Source organism: Corvus hawaiiensis, chromosome 8, assembly GCF_020740725.1.
Source record: "Corvus hawaiiensis isolate bCorHaw1 chromosome 8, bCorHaw1.pri.cur, whole genome shotgun sequence".
Taxonomy (NCBI): Eukaryota; Metazoa; Chordata; class Aves; order Passeriformes; family Corvidae; genus Corvus; species Corvus hawaiiensis.
Genome location: NC_063220.1, coordinates 469,520 through 483,545, shown reverse-complemented (window position 1 = coordinate 483,545; position 14,026 = coordinate 469,520). Strand labels below are relative to the sequence as shown.

At 46.4% G+C, this 14,026-nt stretch overlaps 2 protein-coding genes across 9 annotated transcripts in view; one reads left to right on the top strand and one right to left on the bottom strand.

Annotated features, from left to right (window-relative positions):
- The window catches only part of INPP5A (inositol polyphosphate-5-phosphatase A), a 194,636-nt gene extending 186,651 nt beyond the window's left edge, over positions 1 to 7,985 (top strand). For 2 of the 8 annotated variants that reach the window (XM_048310968.1, XM_048310972.1), the window contains 4 exons: positions 644 to 755; positions 4,936 to 5,004; positions 6,208 to 6,244; positions 6,394 to 6,536. In XM_048310968.1, coding sequence (XP_048166925.1) covers positions 644 to 755; positions 4,936 to 5,004; positions 6,208 to 6,244; positions 6,394 to 6,443 — 268 coding nt within the window. In that variant the 3' untranslated portion in view covers positions 6,444 to 6,536. Of the gene's footprint in view, positions 1 to 643; positions 756 to 4,935; positions 5,005 to 6,207; positions 6,297 to 6,393 lie in introns of those variants that run through there. The other 6 variants (XM_048310969.1, XM_048310973.1, XM_048310965.1 and 3 more) reach the window with 4 other exon arrangements.
- Positions 7,986 to 9,942: 1,957 nt separating this feature from the next.
- Positions 9,943 to 12,707, bottom strand: NKX6-2 (NK6 homeobox 2). Its single transcript, XM_048312061.1, has 3 exons — positions 11,892 to 12,707; positions 11,437 to 11,609; positions 9,943 to 10,746 (listed from the first exon to the last, which is right to left on the bottom strand). The coding sequence occupies exons 1-3, from the start codon at positions 12,304 to 12,306 to the stop codon at positions 10,498 to 10,500; spliced, it is 837 nt and encodes a 278-aa protein (XP_048168018.1). The 5' UTR covers positions 12,307 to 12,707; the 3' UTR covers positions 9,943 to 10,497.
- Between the last annotated feature and the right edge of the window lie 1,319 nt (positions 12,708 to 14,026).

Below are 14,026 nucleotides of genomic sequence, written 5' to 3'. Positions count from 1 at the left end.
AAACCACATTCCTGATTCCTTGGTTCTGAAAAAATCCCCTGCAAGGCCTGCTGTCTTGTCCTGTCTTCCTTTCTATCACCCTTAAAGAATCCATATAGGAGAGGTTTCTGTATAGCTGCAGTGATCCCAGCACTCTGAACTCTGTTTTCTGCTAAATTATTCCTGGATAACTCCCCTTGAGAGAATCCTGCAAAGAAATTGCACAAGATGAATTTTTTTTTTTCCCCTAGGTTTCATTTCTCACCTTCTGCATGTATATTTTCCATAGTCTCTTGTCTACTTTCAAGTTGTTGTTGAACTGATTTTTGTACTTCCACACAGATAAACAGTTTGCTGTCTTTAAACACTCTCACATGCAAAAGCACAAGGTAGGAGGTGAGAGTTTTGAAACTCTCTTTTGAAACTCTTTGTGTGTGTCTTAACTTGTTAACCCTACAGTAGAGTTGTAGATCTGAGAAGAGACATAGAGAAAGAGCACATGAAAAGGAAAGAGGGAGGAGAAAATAAATAGAAACACGTACAAGTGTCTAGAAGAGCTGCTTCTAGACAGTGAAATTTTGGAAATAGTATGGCCCTTTGAGCCAGAGGTTTCAGACTGCTTTGCCAAGAGTCATTGATGGTTGTGGTTGGGATTTGTTTGCAGTTATCCCTACAGCGAGGACTCTAGCCAGGGAAGGCAGTACATGAACACGAGATGTCCAGCCTGGTGCGACAGAATCCTGATGTCCCACTCAGCCAAGGAGCTCATTCTGAAAGTAAGTACAGACCTGCAGCCCCCCAGTACCTCCACACTGCATTTATCTGCACCAAAGGCAGGTAGGGCTGAAAGACTGTCCTTGAGTTTGCCTGTAGCAAACACTTGCCAAGCTGGAGACAGCACACCGTGGCAGTACATAGAGGGGTGTGCCTCCAGTGCTTTGCACCCAAAAAGGGGGACTTGGCCCCATAAACCCACTGACAGTGACTAAAAGACGAGCTTTCACAAGCAGTTCTCTGGGTATCTGAGCTGCCAGTGATGATCAACTGTCTTCTGACCTGTGCCACTTCTGTGCTCTTCTGTGCGGGGATGCATAGCACCGGGAAACTGCTTGCTTTAAAGAGAGTAACTGTAAATAAAAAGCCCCTATAAAAAGGCCCCATTAGTCCCCCAGCCCAGTCCACCCTACAAGTGACATAAACAGCAGCACTGCCCATACCAGGGATTCAGCAGGGATGCAGACAGAAGCGGGTACAAGTGACTGCTGAGGAGTCATGCAGTTGAGAGAAAAACCTGTACATCAACAGCTGGAGGCACCTGAGTTACCAGAGTGGTAGATTTCCTAAGGTACTCCCAAGAATATGTCAAGTCCTAGACAGGCCAAATCTATCGCTGTCCCCTGAATGAGGATAGTCTCCAGCAGGTAGGCTCCTAACTTTGGTACACCAACGAGGTGCCTAAATTCAGACATTCCGTTAGAGCTTTAGAGATAAGCTTGTGAAACATTTTTAGAACATACAATTCCTCTTGGGATTTTGGTGTTTATAGATAGGGGTAGGGTTAGTTGGTGATGCTCTATCCAAGGTTAAATGATCTAAATATGGTTCAGGAGCCTTCCATTTTTCTTTTCTGTCATTTGCTCTCTCCTTTTTGTTCCACTCGGCCCTCCTCCTTTCCTTGGAAGCACTGGACCAGGTCAACTGGTTACCTGTGCCAACTTCCACTGCCTCTGTTCCTGTGTGCTTCCTCATGGCACCTAGACCCCGTCCTGCTGATGCTGGTTACCAGCTGTTCTAAAGGGCCAAGAACAGATCAGGAAAAGGGTGTGTGATACAAGATGTCTCCCACTTCTCTCTGTTCTGAGCTGGCCGGCTGGCCGTGGCCGTGGGCGGGCTGCATAAATGGATGTACTGCAGTGAGGTTGTCTTGCTGACCAGACTGTATGACTCTAACAGACTTACTGAACGCAAAATTGCCAAAAGTCGTGTGTCTGTCTGTGTGTTCCTGTATAATTAATGCTGCTTAGTGGGAGTGAATTACAGAAAATAATCGTGTAAGTAAATCAGTGTTCTATAGCTTCATGGCTTCTTTTTTTCCTGTTTAAATTAATTACACCCTTGAAACTTGCTCTCCTGGAGTTTATAACCTTCTTTTTCTCTCTCGTCGGGGTTATTTATCTCATGATTAGACTGTTTGCTTTGCAGTATATAACTCACTAAAAGGCTGGGAACATGTTTTCCACAGCTACTCGAATTTCAAGTCAAGGCACTTCCTCACACGTTTTAATGTGTAAAAAGTGTCTGCATGACATCTTGAAATTTCACCCAAAATTTTAGACAATACATGTACTGCAGTATTCAGTAAAAAAATGTGAAGCCTAAAGGCAATACAGGCTTTATAGTCAAATAGTAATGTCAAAATCAGTGTTATTTGGTTTTCTTACACAAAAATATCATGTGAAAAAGTGAGACTTTACCCAAAATATTACTGATAGTACTTGGCGACCATGAAATTCCTAAAGAACAAAGGATTAAAACCATGAAAAGAGTGGCCAGTGAGGGAAGATTTTTTTTTTTTTAAGCTATGAATAAGGAGATAAAAGTGTACACAAAAGCTTGGAGAGTGTAAACAGTACCAAGAGAAAGGAATTCTTTCTGATTATCTAGAGGGCTATAACTTGGATATAATGGGAGAAGATTAAACAAGGGAAAACAAAGTTAGAGCACTGAAGAAGTTTGTAAGTGTGAGGTCAGTTACAATTCCCAGTCTCTGTGTAACAGAAACCCGATCAGTTGGATCATTCAAAGCTTACCTTTAAAAGTGCGCGTCATTCTCTCTGGAGCTTTGCGTTTACAAATCGTGATCAGGCAGGTTGGGGTATCTCCAGAAGCGCATTGGTGAGGCCAGACTGGGCTTTAAGTCTGTGAGCCTGTACCAAACATAGGAGCTAGCTTATCCAACCCAAAGCAAAATAGGGATTCTGGCCCATAAAACCTAATGAAAATAGTCATTAGAAAAGAATGCTGAACTGATAGAGGAAAGGGCAAAATGACCCTACAGGTTTCTGTGGTTCTACACAAGAAGCAGTGTTGGCCTTGACTGAGAACTTACTCCACTGCAGAGACCTATACTTTGAAGCTTTAAAAGGAACTCTGAAGAAAGTAAAAGCAAATTTTAAATAATTGATTACACTGTAACAAATCCTTAAAATATAAATGTATATGAATTTTTAAAGAATTTTTTCAGTCATAACTATCTATTGAATATTCTTATGCATGTAATTATTTTGCTGTATTAATTTTTCTTATAGGTAATAAAGTGTTTATTTTTCTGCCTAAGCAATTCTATATTTTGTTTCAAACAAAAATTGTAATAAATCTGCATTTAAATCCTAGATAAAGAGAGGATAGTGTGCACAAACTGCCACTGTACAGTGTGTTCAGCGACACAGTAGGCATTACAGATTGTACTGACATGGGGCTGTAAACAGCTTTCATGCAACATCATCTATCATGCCATGGTCGGTTACCTCACCATCATGTTATTTTATGCTTCCTGAGCCCTAAACCACCAAAGGTTGCCCACTGCTCAGGAGCTGCGCTGATGCCTGATCGCATGAAGTAATGAATGCTCAGCCAAGTGTATATTGTTTCTGCTTGTGCACTGCTGTAATTTGTTTATCTGTCTAAAGATTATGCAGTTGAAAATCCACAATTTTATGCTGCCTTTGTAAATTATCAAGTCGCTTTTGATGAATGTATCCCCACTTCCGATGCTGGTGGCATTATGATCTTGAAATATTGGAAAGTGCTCATGCATACAATGCAGAAGGTTATGTTTTTATATTTTTGGCAGACAACCGTGCTGTAAAGTAAATCTGACCTTAAGCTTCCTTACTGCATTAAAGATAATTCAGTTTTAACTTTATAGTCCTAAATGCTACTGTTTATATAAAGTTATTGCCCAGTCAAACTTGACTGATTACAGATGAGAAAGTCTTGACTGTTTCATACAAAATAAATTAGTATTGCCAACTAGTTTAAAGCACATCTACGATTGTATTAGAGACTGGAGAGTGTCCAGATTACAGATTTAATTAGCTTATAGAAATTGTTTAGCACAATAAGAAATTGTTTTGTATGGCAATGTATTTGTATTTATTCCTGAAGTACAGTGCCAGAGAATCAAAATAGCTCCTCCAAATCACGTTTATTGCAAAGGGCAGAAAGATGACTACATTTTATTGTTCGTTAAGATAAAAATGCTAAAGAAGTCAGTGTACAAGGGTAAAGTTCAACATGGAACAAAATGAAAGCAATTCATAATGGAGACTGGAGGAATGTCATCCGTCATTTGCTGCTTTTCTTAAAATCACTGAATGCTTTTTTTCAGATGAAGAAATTTATCTCAGAGAAATGATTAAAGATTATACTCAGAACCTGAAAATAATAATTCATCTCTCTGAACATTTAAAATCCCTTATATGATGAAATCAAATGCTGTTATAAGGCAACATGGATTACATTTAATTCAGAGAACATTTATCTCACCTAATTCAATAAAAGTTGTGTTGTTCTTAAAAAAGGTCTGGCCAAATGTGGTTGCTGCATTTTGCAACAGAAGCCTGGAATGCAACTACAACAAGTCACTCATTTCACTTAGCACAGTGTTAGCCACAAAAATTTCCCAAGGTCCTGTCAGCAGGGAGGAGAAACAGAGATCTCAGGAGGTTTTTTATGCAGGCAAACTGCACAAATTACTGCAAGCGGTACTGGGCATAAAAGTTCATTTTACACAGTCTTCCTCTGGAGAGGCCAAGCTGAGATGTGTTAATATCACCTCGTTCAGAAACTGGTTTCACCTACTTGCATAATATTTCCAATATTTCTTTCTCTGTGTGTAATCTGGAGAATCCTTGGACTGACTAGTGTTTTGTTGTTTTTGTTTTTTTTAACTAGTCAGAAAATGATGAGAAGATAGTAATATATGACCACATTGGGCCAAATGTCTGCATGGGGGATCACAAGGTAATTAAATTAAACATTTTAGTCTTTTATCTTCTAAGTTTTTTGTTAGGAAGGAGAATGTATGGACTAGGTTCTATTAATTTTAAGTCAGCCATATCTCTGCCCTATTTTTAAAGTAACACCTTGAAAATGTTTCAAAGTCAAATTCAGCTGAAGTCAGTTTATCAGAATAGCTGCTTGTATGAAATCAAAGAACGGGACAATGGGTGATAGAATGAAAGCAGGATGTGGTGCAAGTGAAGAGGAGCAGCCATCTGTACACTTAAAACTGTTCTAGCATAACACAAGTGATTTCATTGGGTTATCAACTGTGCTTTCAAAGCATAGCTTCACCTAGGTTGATGCATAGGTGCCTATTAGTAAAAGAACGTATTGGCAGTTCCATATTCAAACAAGTGATAAAAAGACTATAGAAAAAGGACAAAGAATTGCATAAATACCTGTTGTTGAAATTAATAAAATACCTGAATTTTGCAAACAATCTTCTTTGCTGAAGATACCAGATGGAAACCTGTTAGAAATACAATAAAACAGAGTATTTGCTTTCTTTGAAAAAAGCCAATTGAGGACTAGGAGGTAACCTCTGAAAGCCTATCTAAAAACAGCACTGAGGCTCTTGAATGATAATTCAGAGAGGGATAGTGGGTAATTGTATGTGTGGATGCATGTGTACATGCAAATCTGAACTCACAAATACATACCCCTATTTAATTCCATGGTCAGAGTTCTTGTGAGACAGAGAATTGTTTTCTAAGGAAAAATGCACTTAAGGCGTTTGGTCCAGAATCATGCAAGGTTTTAAAATAGAGCAATTACTAACTTATCCAGTAAACAAAAAGCTCTGGGTCAGCCAGTTCAGAAACAGCAATTTTCGTTTCCTTCATCACCAAAGTGGTGCGGCACTGTGACAAAAGGGAGATGTGTATGGGACCTGAACCTCTTCCCACAGAAATCAGTGGAAAATTTTCCTTTAGATTTCAGTGGGAGCAGAAATCTGTGAGGAGATAATGTTGTTCCCTTGTGCATTTTGTAATTACATTAATTCAAAAAATGTTGCAATGTTTTATTTCCAGTCATAGGGAAGTTTTTGTTTTTACCTCTGACTGTAAAGAAAAAAAAAAAAAAACAAACAAACAAACAAAAAAAAAAAAACCAATGTATATTTCAAACATGTAACTTCTATTTTTCCCTAACTTGCTGCAGCCTGTGTTCCTGTCCTTTCGAATAGCTGCTGGGGCAGGTAAACCTATTGCAAATGTGCACAAGTGTTGTGTCGTGCAGTGATGTGGTGGTAAATATCATCTTTTTTCTTTACGTTTATATTACATTTTCTACATCATTTCCCCTGTGTTTATCTTTCTTTTTAAAAAAATGCCAATTCTGCAACAGGAAAAAGATGCCTACGAAGTGAGAAGATTTTCCGTGAAACCACACTGTAGCCAGGAGGGAAGACAGCACACTGAAATCTGTAATCCTAACAGCTGTATTGATAAATCCAGTCCTGAGTGCCACATTTTTAGACTGCTGATCGTACACTATGCTTCAGCATCTGGACTCTGTTTGAGAGAAGCCTCACATACCTCACTGTCTTGTATGTTCATGTGACATCAAGTAGAAATGTGGAATTATTTTTTATATATATGTCACAGTTCTGTTGCCAAAACTCTAAATAGACAGCAGAGATGCTATGTATTCTAGATTTCACAACTTTCAACTTTTACTAAGTGTATTTGTCAATGTGGAAAAGCTATTTCAGCATATTATAAACTTTTAAAGGTATCATGCCCCTTATACATCTTTACCACTTTGGGATTTTGTACATTGGATTGTATAGATAGAGATATTGATGGTTTTAAATGGTATTTTCTTTTTTGACCAAGGCTTATGGTTTGTGTTTTAGTTTTAGTATTTTGGTTTTCATTTTTTTAAATTTTTTTCTCATTTTATTTACTATACTGCCATGTTACATGGTTTTTGAATCACACAGCAGCTGCTTTCTATACATACATATATATGTGTGTGTATATATATGTATGTATGTGTATATATACACAGATATATAAATAATTTATAAACCTGACCAAAACTTATGCTAAATATACTTTCCAATATGAATGCTTGAGAGTGCCATATCAGCAGTAAGTGTTGGAGTCTTAGCAGGTTTAGTTAAGTGTACATCAACAACCAACATTTATATAATAAATAATATATAGCAGTGCCATCCTGGATACAGATATATAGCATACTATATAGCACATATATTAGCAGTTTCACTTTGTTACTCCTATAATCTCTTCTTTCTATGTAATATTAAGGATTGAATGTGAAGTTCTTAGCTAGGTTTGGGTGTAACTTTCCAGAATTTTGTAAACTGTTTTTGTCAGTCTTTTGTTACTGTTTTATGGTGCCATATTCGATATTGAAACAATAACATCATGGGAGAAGAAAATAATCATCTGCTTCAAGTAGCAACTGTATTGGACACAGACTGTATTTATACAGTGTTAAAGGAAAAAAAAAGACCAACCATCAACCCAACTGTAAATTTTCCTGGTTAGTAGCTCAGTGCAGCCTACAATATAGTCTTGTTACAGACATTTTCCTCCCACCACTAAATACAACATTAAAAGGTGATTAGGGAGTCTGTTGATGAAACACAAATGTATGTTTTATTGATTTAATTTAGAACACTACAGAGTTCATAGACTGCGCGATGGCATTAGATTGATGCTTGATTTTGGTATAAATCACTACCACTGAAAATGATTTGATGTCCGCTTGCAGAGTTTTCTCAACAGTACAACCCAGTTTGTAGCAAGTATTGTTGCCCAAAGGGTGTCTGCAGCTCTGTATTGTTATTGTGCCATGTTGCATTATAACCACACAGTAATTCTATTTAAGCAAACTCAACTCATGATAACTCTGAAGGCCTTTAGAAATGAGTACTCTGGTTCTCAAGCAATAAAACTAATCATGGTGAACATGGCTGTGTCTGCCCCTTTAATCTGGGCATTGGGGATTACAGGGAAATTACTAAATTGTCACATTTCTTATTGAGATACCTTTTAATCTCCTGCCAATTAACAAGGTTATTTTTCACATAAAAACCTCTATGATAGGATGCAGTTTTGGTGTTAATCAAAACACAATACAAACCGAGGCAAAGGCACTGAGGAGCTGATATGGGGGCACTGATGTGAGGAAGGTGATGCAGCTTTACGAGCCGCTCACAAGATGCCAGTCCTCAGCAGTAAATGTGCCACCATGAACTCCTTCATGATTATCTCCAGTTTCAGAAGACCTCTCTAGCCTTTTCCAGCAGGAGCCGAAGCCTCGAGTACAGATCAACTTGCTGTAGCCTCCAGCCGCGGGGCCGTCTGGGGCCCGAACTTTCCCCGGGGGTGCAGGGTACGCCGGTGACCTGCTGGGGTGAGCTGCTGCAAATGCTCCGAACTGAGCCCTCAGCAATTCATAAAACGCAACTTTCGCCTTTAAACAGCCCGGGAGGCGAATCCGGGGGCGCGGGGTGAGCCGAGCCGGGCCGATCCCAGTGGACACCTCTCTGCAGCCCCGGGCCAGCCGAGCAGTGACGGGCTCTGGCCCAGGATGGGAACGAGTCCTATCAGCTCCCCCCTCTGCCTGGGGCCGGGTACCCGGGCTGTCAATCCTGCGGTGCCTCGAAGCCCCTTGCTCCCGTAACGCCCCCTCCGAGCTTCATTTCGTTTAAGAACTGTGGGAAGGACAGGTGGGAATGATTAGCCTCGAGCACAGGTGTTTTTATCCTGCTACTTCCCCACAGGACCCGAACAGCGGCCTGGTCTCAGCGTGCTCACAGCCGGACGAAGACTAGACCGTAAACTCGATTTATTCCCTCTGTAGCCGCGGCATAGCTGGGCGCGTCCCCATTTAGTGAGTAGGGGCCTGCGGGACCCCCCCACCCTCCTCGGGACGCGGAGCTGCCCCGGCAGGAGCGAAGGGGAATCAATCACAGTGAGCGGCGGCACCGGGACCCAAGGGGGGCTCCAGGGGGAGAGGTCCAGGCCCTTTTCCGCAGCGGAACCGCGCCGACGCGGGTCCGTGTCGTGCCGCGACATAGACGGAATTTGCGCGGTGGGTGACGGCGCCGTGCGGACCCCGGCACCGAGAGGGCGAACGGGGGAGGCCCGGGCGCGTCCCTCCCCGGTGCGGGGAGCCAGGACTCGCCCGCTCGGCCTAGGGCTGCGGAAGCTGGATGCAGAACGGGGGGGCTGCAGTGCTAGAGGCACTGGGTCCCGCACCGGACGCTGGCCTTTGCTCGGGCTGCGAAGCCATAGCTGAGACGGGGAAAAGAGAACCTCTCGTTCATTAAAAAAAAAAAAAAAAAAAAAAACCAAAAAAAAACAAGAAAAAAAAAAAAAACAAAACCAAAAAAAACCCAACCAACCAAAAACCCGGCAAAAAAAAAAGCACCGTAACAACCCCGGCAGCTCACACCCACCCGGATTTGCGTGTGCGAAGGGGAGAAATGCGGAGTCTCGCCGCTGATCTCAACGACTTCGTCCCCGGGTTTTTGCAGCGGTCGGTACTCAGCGCAATGGGAGGCGTACCGGCCCCGACCTCCCCTCTCCAGAGCGGACCCTATCACCCGCCCGAAGCCAACGAAACGCTCTTGGGGCCAGGGACGAGCGTTCCCGGTTTCACACGCAGTTCGAGCGGCACCTTCAGCCCCGGGTGTCTCTCCTCTCTGGGGCTGTTGGGGAGTCCCCTAGCGCGGGTTCCCATGAGGCAGTGACCTCGGCCCCCGGCTGTGCCACAGGGGCTGGGGCTCTCCCGGCTCAGCCCACCAGCCCCCCGACGCAGGGGCTCCTTTTCCCTTGCAGGGCACCGTCGGGAACCCTGCAGGAGCTCTGGGGTCCCCGGCCTCTGGCACAGAAATGCCGGAAGAAACTTGCTAAAGGAGAAGGTTGTTAAATAATTTATTGATTTTATACAAATTCTTTCCAACACGTGTGGAGACATTCTAATGTAAAATCAAGTGTCCATTTTCCTCTCGTGCTTTTTTGGGACAGTGGTTTGGGTTTTTTGGTATTATTAAGCATAAAATCCAGAGGCAGAAGAAATGAAACTGCCAAAATACTGAGGGACGGAGTGAAAGAAAACTGCTGTTTTTACACTAGAAATATACATCACAAAATCTGAAATTTACTATATACAAAGTGGCTGAGCTGGCACTTGGGAGCCATAGAAAACATAACAAAACCTGATTGTTAGGAGCAGGAAACTAACAGGAAAGCTAAAGGAAAGAGTGGGAAATCTTGAAGGAACACAAAACCCAAAAAGTTGAAAAAATTTCTCTGAAATTTACATCGATGAGAAAGAAAATAATTTCATAACTTATTCTGTAAAAAATATATACATTTCACATACATCTTAGGCTGTACAACACACCACTTCAAACACCCAGTTACACTCACCCCCGCCGCGCTGCCCGGTGTGGCCGTCGGCCCCACACCCTCACAACGTATCCGAGCTGGTGCTGCAGGGGCTGACAAGGGACAGGTTCGTGGATTTGTGCTTTTTCAATAGCCTCGTGATTTTTTCGTCATCTGAGTTGGGGTCCAGGGGCTTGTTGTATTCATCATCGTCCTCATTGTCCGAGCTCTCCTTCAGCTTCTCCGTCTCCGAGTCGTGCTTCTTCTTCGCCGAGGCCATCTCTGCTGCGTGTCTCTTCCGCCACTTGGTCCGTCTGTTCTGGAACCAAACCTGGGCACCGGCACCGGGCACAGCTCAGCCACGGCCTCGGCCCCGCCGCCGCGTCCGCCCCCGCCCGCGGCGATCCCGTCCCGTCCCGCAATGCGGGGCTGCGGGCACTCGGAGCAGAGCCTGCACCAGGCAGAGTCTCGGGCGGCTCCTGGGAAGGGGCCGCCCCGCTGGGGACACCGGCCCGTCTCTGCGGGACTGCGCCACGGTTAAAGCAGCAGCTTCCCGGAATAGTCGTTTATTGAAAATGGAATACAATAGCCAAAAAAATCAGTATTTTTGGCTTACAGTGCACCCCAACACTCAGATGCACCTGCAGGCTTTACTAAAAAATTTGCAGAGTTACACAAAGTAAACTTGTGCCAATGGACACGATCCTCGTGGAAAAGTGACCCTTCAAAAATAGTTACCTGCGGGGGGCTTTTTGTCTTTGTTGTGATAGGGTTTTTTTAATATAATATGTCTATTTATTTTAAATTGTTTGCAGCACAGAGAGCTCTGAGCACAAAATAATTTAGGTAGAAATTAGGCTAAAATCTATCCAATATCGAAATGTGACTTAAATTCTAACTGACTTTTTAAAAAAATCCCTGCATAGTTGCGCAGTGTTTGTGGTTGCTAGTAATCACCGACATGGCAGAAAGCGGCCGTGGCCGGGAGCGGGAGAGACGGGAGCCCAAAGGACGGACCTACCTTCACCTGGCTCTCGGTCATCCCCAGGGAATAGGCGAGCCGGGCGCGCTCCGGTCCTGCCAAGTATTTCGTCTGTTCGAAGGTTTTCTCTAAAGCAAATATCTGCTGCCCAGAGAAAGTCGGTCGAGAGTGTTTCTTCTTGCCGTCCTTGTCCAAAACCATCCCCGTCTGAGCTGAAAGTGGAGAAAGAGCTGCGTCAGGGATAAACTCTGCACTACTCCCGGCCCGTAGCCGGGCCCCGCCAGGCGCTGCGGAGCCGCTTCGTGTGCCCGCCGGCTCTAAAGCAGGGCTCGGTCCGGGACAGACCCGGGGCCGTGAGGACCGAGTGACCCGCACCGGGCCTTCCTGCCGCCCGCCCCGTCTACCGCGCTCGTCCGCCAGCGGCTTGGGGCCGCCCTGGCTCTGGACCCCAGGCCGCCTACTCCTCGCGCCCTGCAAGAACCGGCCGCACTTACCGGGACAGGCGAGCCGGGGGTCTCTCCAGGGAGAGCCTTGCACCACTCCCGGCCAGAAAATGGGCGGCCGTCCCGGCAGCTCCGCCAGAGGCTTCGGGTAGCGGGAGACGGCAGCGGGGCTGAAGTACATCCCGGCCGAAGCCGCCAGCCCGTTGATGCGGGGCAGCCCGCCCAGCAGGTTGCTGGCACTGCCGACGGGCCGTCCCAGGATGTCGCTTATTCCGTGCGGTGTCCCCAAGGGGAGTTGCGTATTGAGTCCGCCCAGGGCCGGCGCCTTGAAACCGGAGGGGTTCTGCAGGGCGTAGGGGAACAGGGAGGTCTTCATCTCGGCCATGTTGTGCAGCGCGGCTAGCGGCGCACTGCTAAGGACGAACGCGCTCTGGCGATTAGCATCCATCTGTCCCACCGCTAACATCTGCGGGCATCAGCGAGCGTGGGTCTTCCCCAATCGCGCCGCGGCCGCTCCGCTGGGAACCCTCGCCGGGAGCGCGGCCGCGGGCGGGACGGGCTCCTCGCCGCTCGCGGGATCTCAGCGACAGCAAGTGCCGAAGTTTGCTGGGAACAGGAAAATCCCGGCGCTTGCCCGCCCGCTCCTGCGGCGCGCACCTCCAAAGTCCAGGCTAAAGAGCGGCGAAAGCCGAGCCGGGGCAGCGCGGCGAAACAACAGACCGGGAGTCCCACGAGAAAGAGTCCCTACCGGCGGCGCGTCCCGGAAGACTACAGGTAATGCGCTCCACGCGCGATCGGGATGCGGGACCGGCAGCTCCGCGCGTCGCCCCGGCCGCGTGTCCAGCGGCCGCGGGGACGCTCCGCGCCGCACCCCGCGCGCAGATAACTGCGCGGGCACCTGCGCGCCCCGCGCCCATTGGGCGGCCACCGCCCCGCGCCGCCGCCACCGCCCAATCGGCGCGCGGCGCGCGCCTCCACCCCAATACGTCACGGCCGGGCCGAGCCGTGGGAGCGCGCAGGGCTGCACGTGGCCGCGCTGCGCCCGACGGGACCCCCGGCCCCGCCGCCGGGGTCAGCCAGCCCCGCCCCCGCCGGCCCGCCGTGCCCCGCCGGTAGGCAGCGGGAACACCCGGAGGCGGTGGCGCCCTCCCACGCGCCGTGTCTGTCCCTTCCAGCCGGGCGGGGACCCGGCACAGAGACCGCCGGCGCCTCATCGAGCAGCCGGGCAGTGACCGCAGAGCCCCGGCGGCTGCGCTGCCCCGGAGCACTGAGCGGTAATGCCCGCCCCCATCGCTGTTCTGTCGGGTAATCGGCTCCGTCTTCAGCTGCGCAGCGGCCGTTCCCTCGCGTTAGAGGCCAATGTTTTTAAAGCGGCTGTAAAAAATTATCTTACGCCCTAGGAATAACTGTTTAGGTCTACTTGGTTGCCTGTTCTGGAACCCACTGGCCTCGCAGAGGCCTTCGTTCCGACCCGACCCGGTCCGACCCGACCCAACCCGACGTTGGGGTAATAGCCCCTGGTCTTTAAAGGGAAAAAAACTGCTGTTACATCACCGCGGAACCAATCTCGTTCGCACAAATAAAATGACCAGAGATATTCCTAATCGAAAGCATAATTCATTGTCAAGAAAAGAAGAATTAGGATTTGAGGCTTATACAGAAAATAATTCCAGCAACTGGGCTTATAGCTTGTTATCCGCCTTGCAACTGATTTCTCCTACGGGTTTGATACATTGTTAACCAAGGAAAACATTAACTACAACAAGTGGGGAACTAAATCTTTTCTAAGTGGTCACAAAGTAAACACGAATCGACTCGATCATATCAGAACAATTATTAAAAGCGTGGTCCTTTAGATGTGATGTCTGTCTTCAGAATCGTTTGCAGGTGAACAGGGTTTCGTTTAACCTGTAACAAGACCGTAATGTCAATGTAGGTTTGGAAAGTAATTATTCGGGCTCGTCCACGGTCTTTGTTTTCAATCGCTGGAGTTACGGGATGTAACAGTCCATGCGTCTTGTTCTGCGCATCTTTGTGAACAGCTTAACGTACAAACGTGAGATTAAAAACGACGCTGCGCTAAAGAAGGTTTAATAAACGACTTCGTTACTTTTCCCCCTGTCTATTGCAAACATCAGCAGCGGAGGGAACAGCCACGGTGTATCAGCTCTGTCCAGGCTCGTTTC

Bases quoted from the DNA above. Each gene is read 5' to 3' on its own strand.
- NKX6-2 (XM_048312061.1), bottom strand. From the start codon at position 12,306: ATGTTAGCGGTGGGACAGATGGATGCTAATCGCCAGAGCGCGTTCGTC. The intron at 11,610-11,891 runs GTAAGTGCGGCC...CTCCACTTTCAG, and splicing joins CCCCCGGCTCGCCTGTCCCG to CTCAGACGGGGATGGTTTTG. The intron at 10,747-11,436 runs GTAGGTCCGTCC...GCCGGTGCCCAG, and splicing joins TGACCGAGAGCCAGGTGAAG to GTTTGGTTCCAGAACAGACG.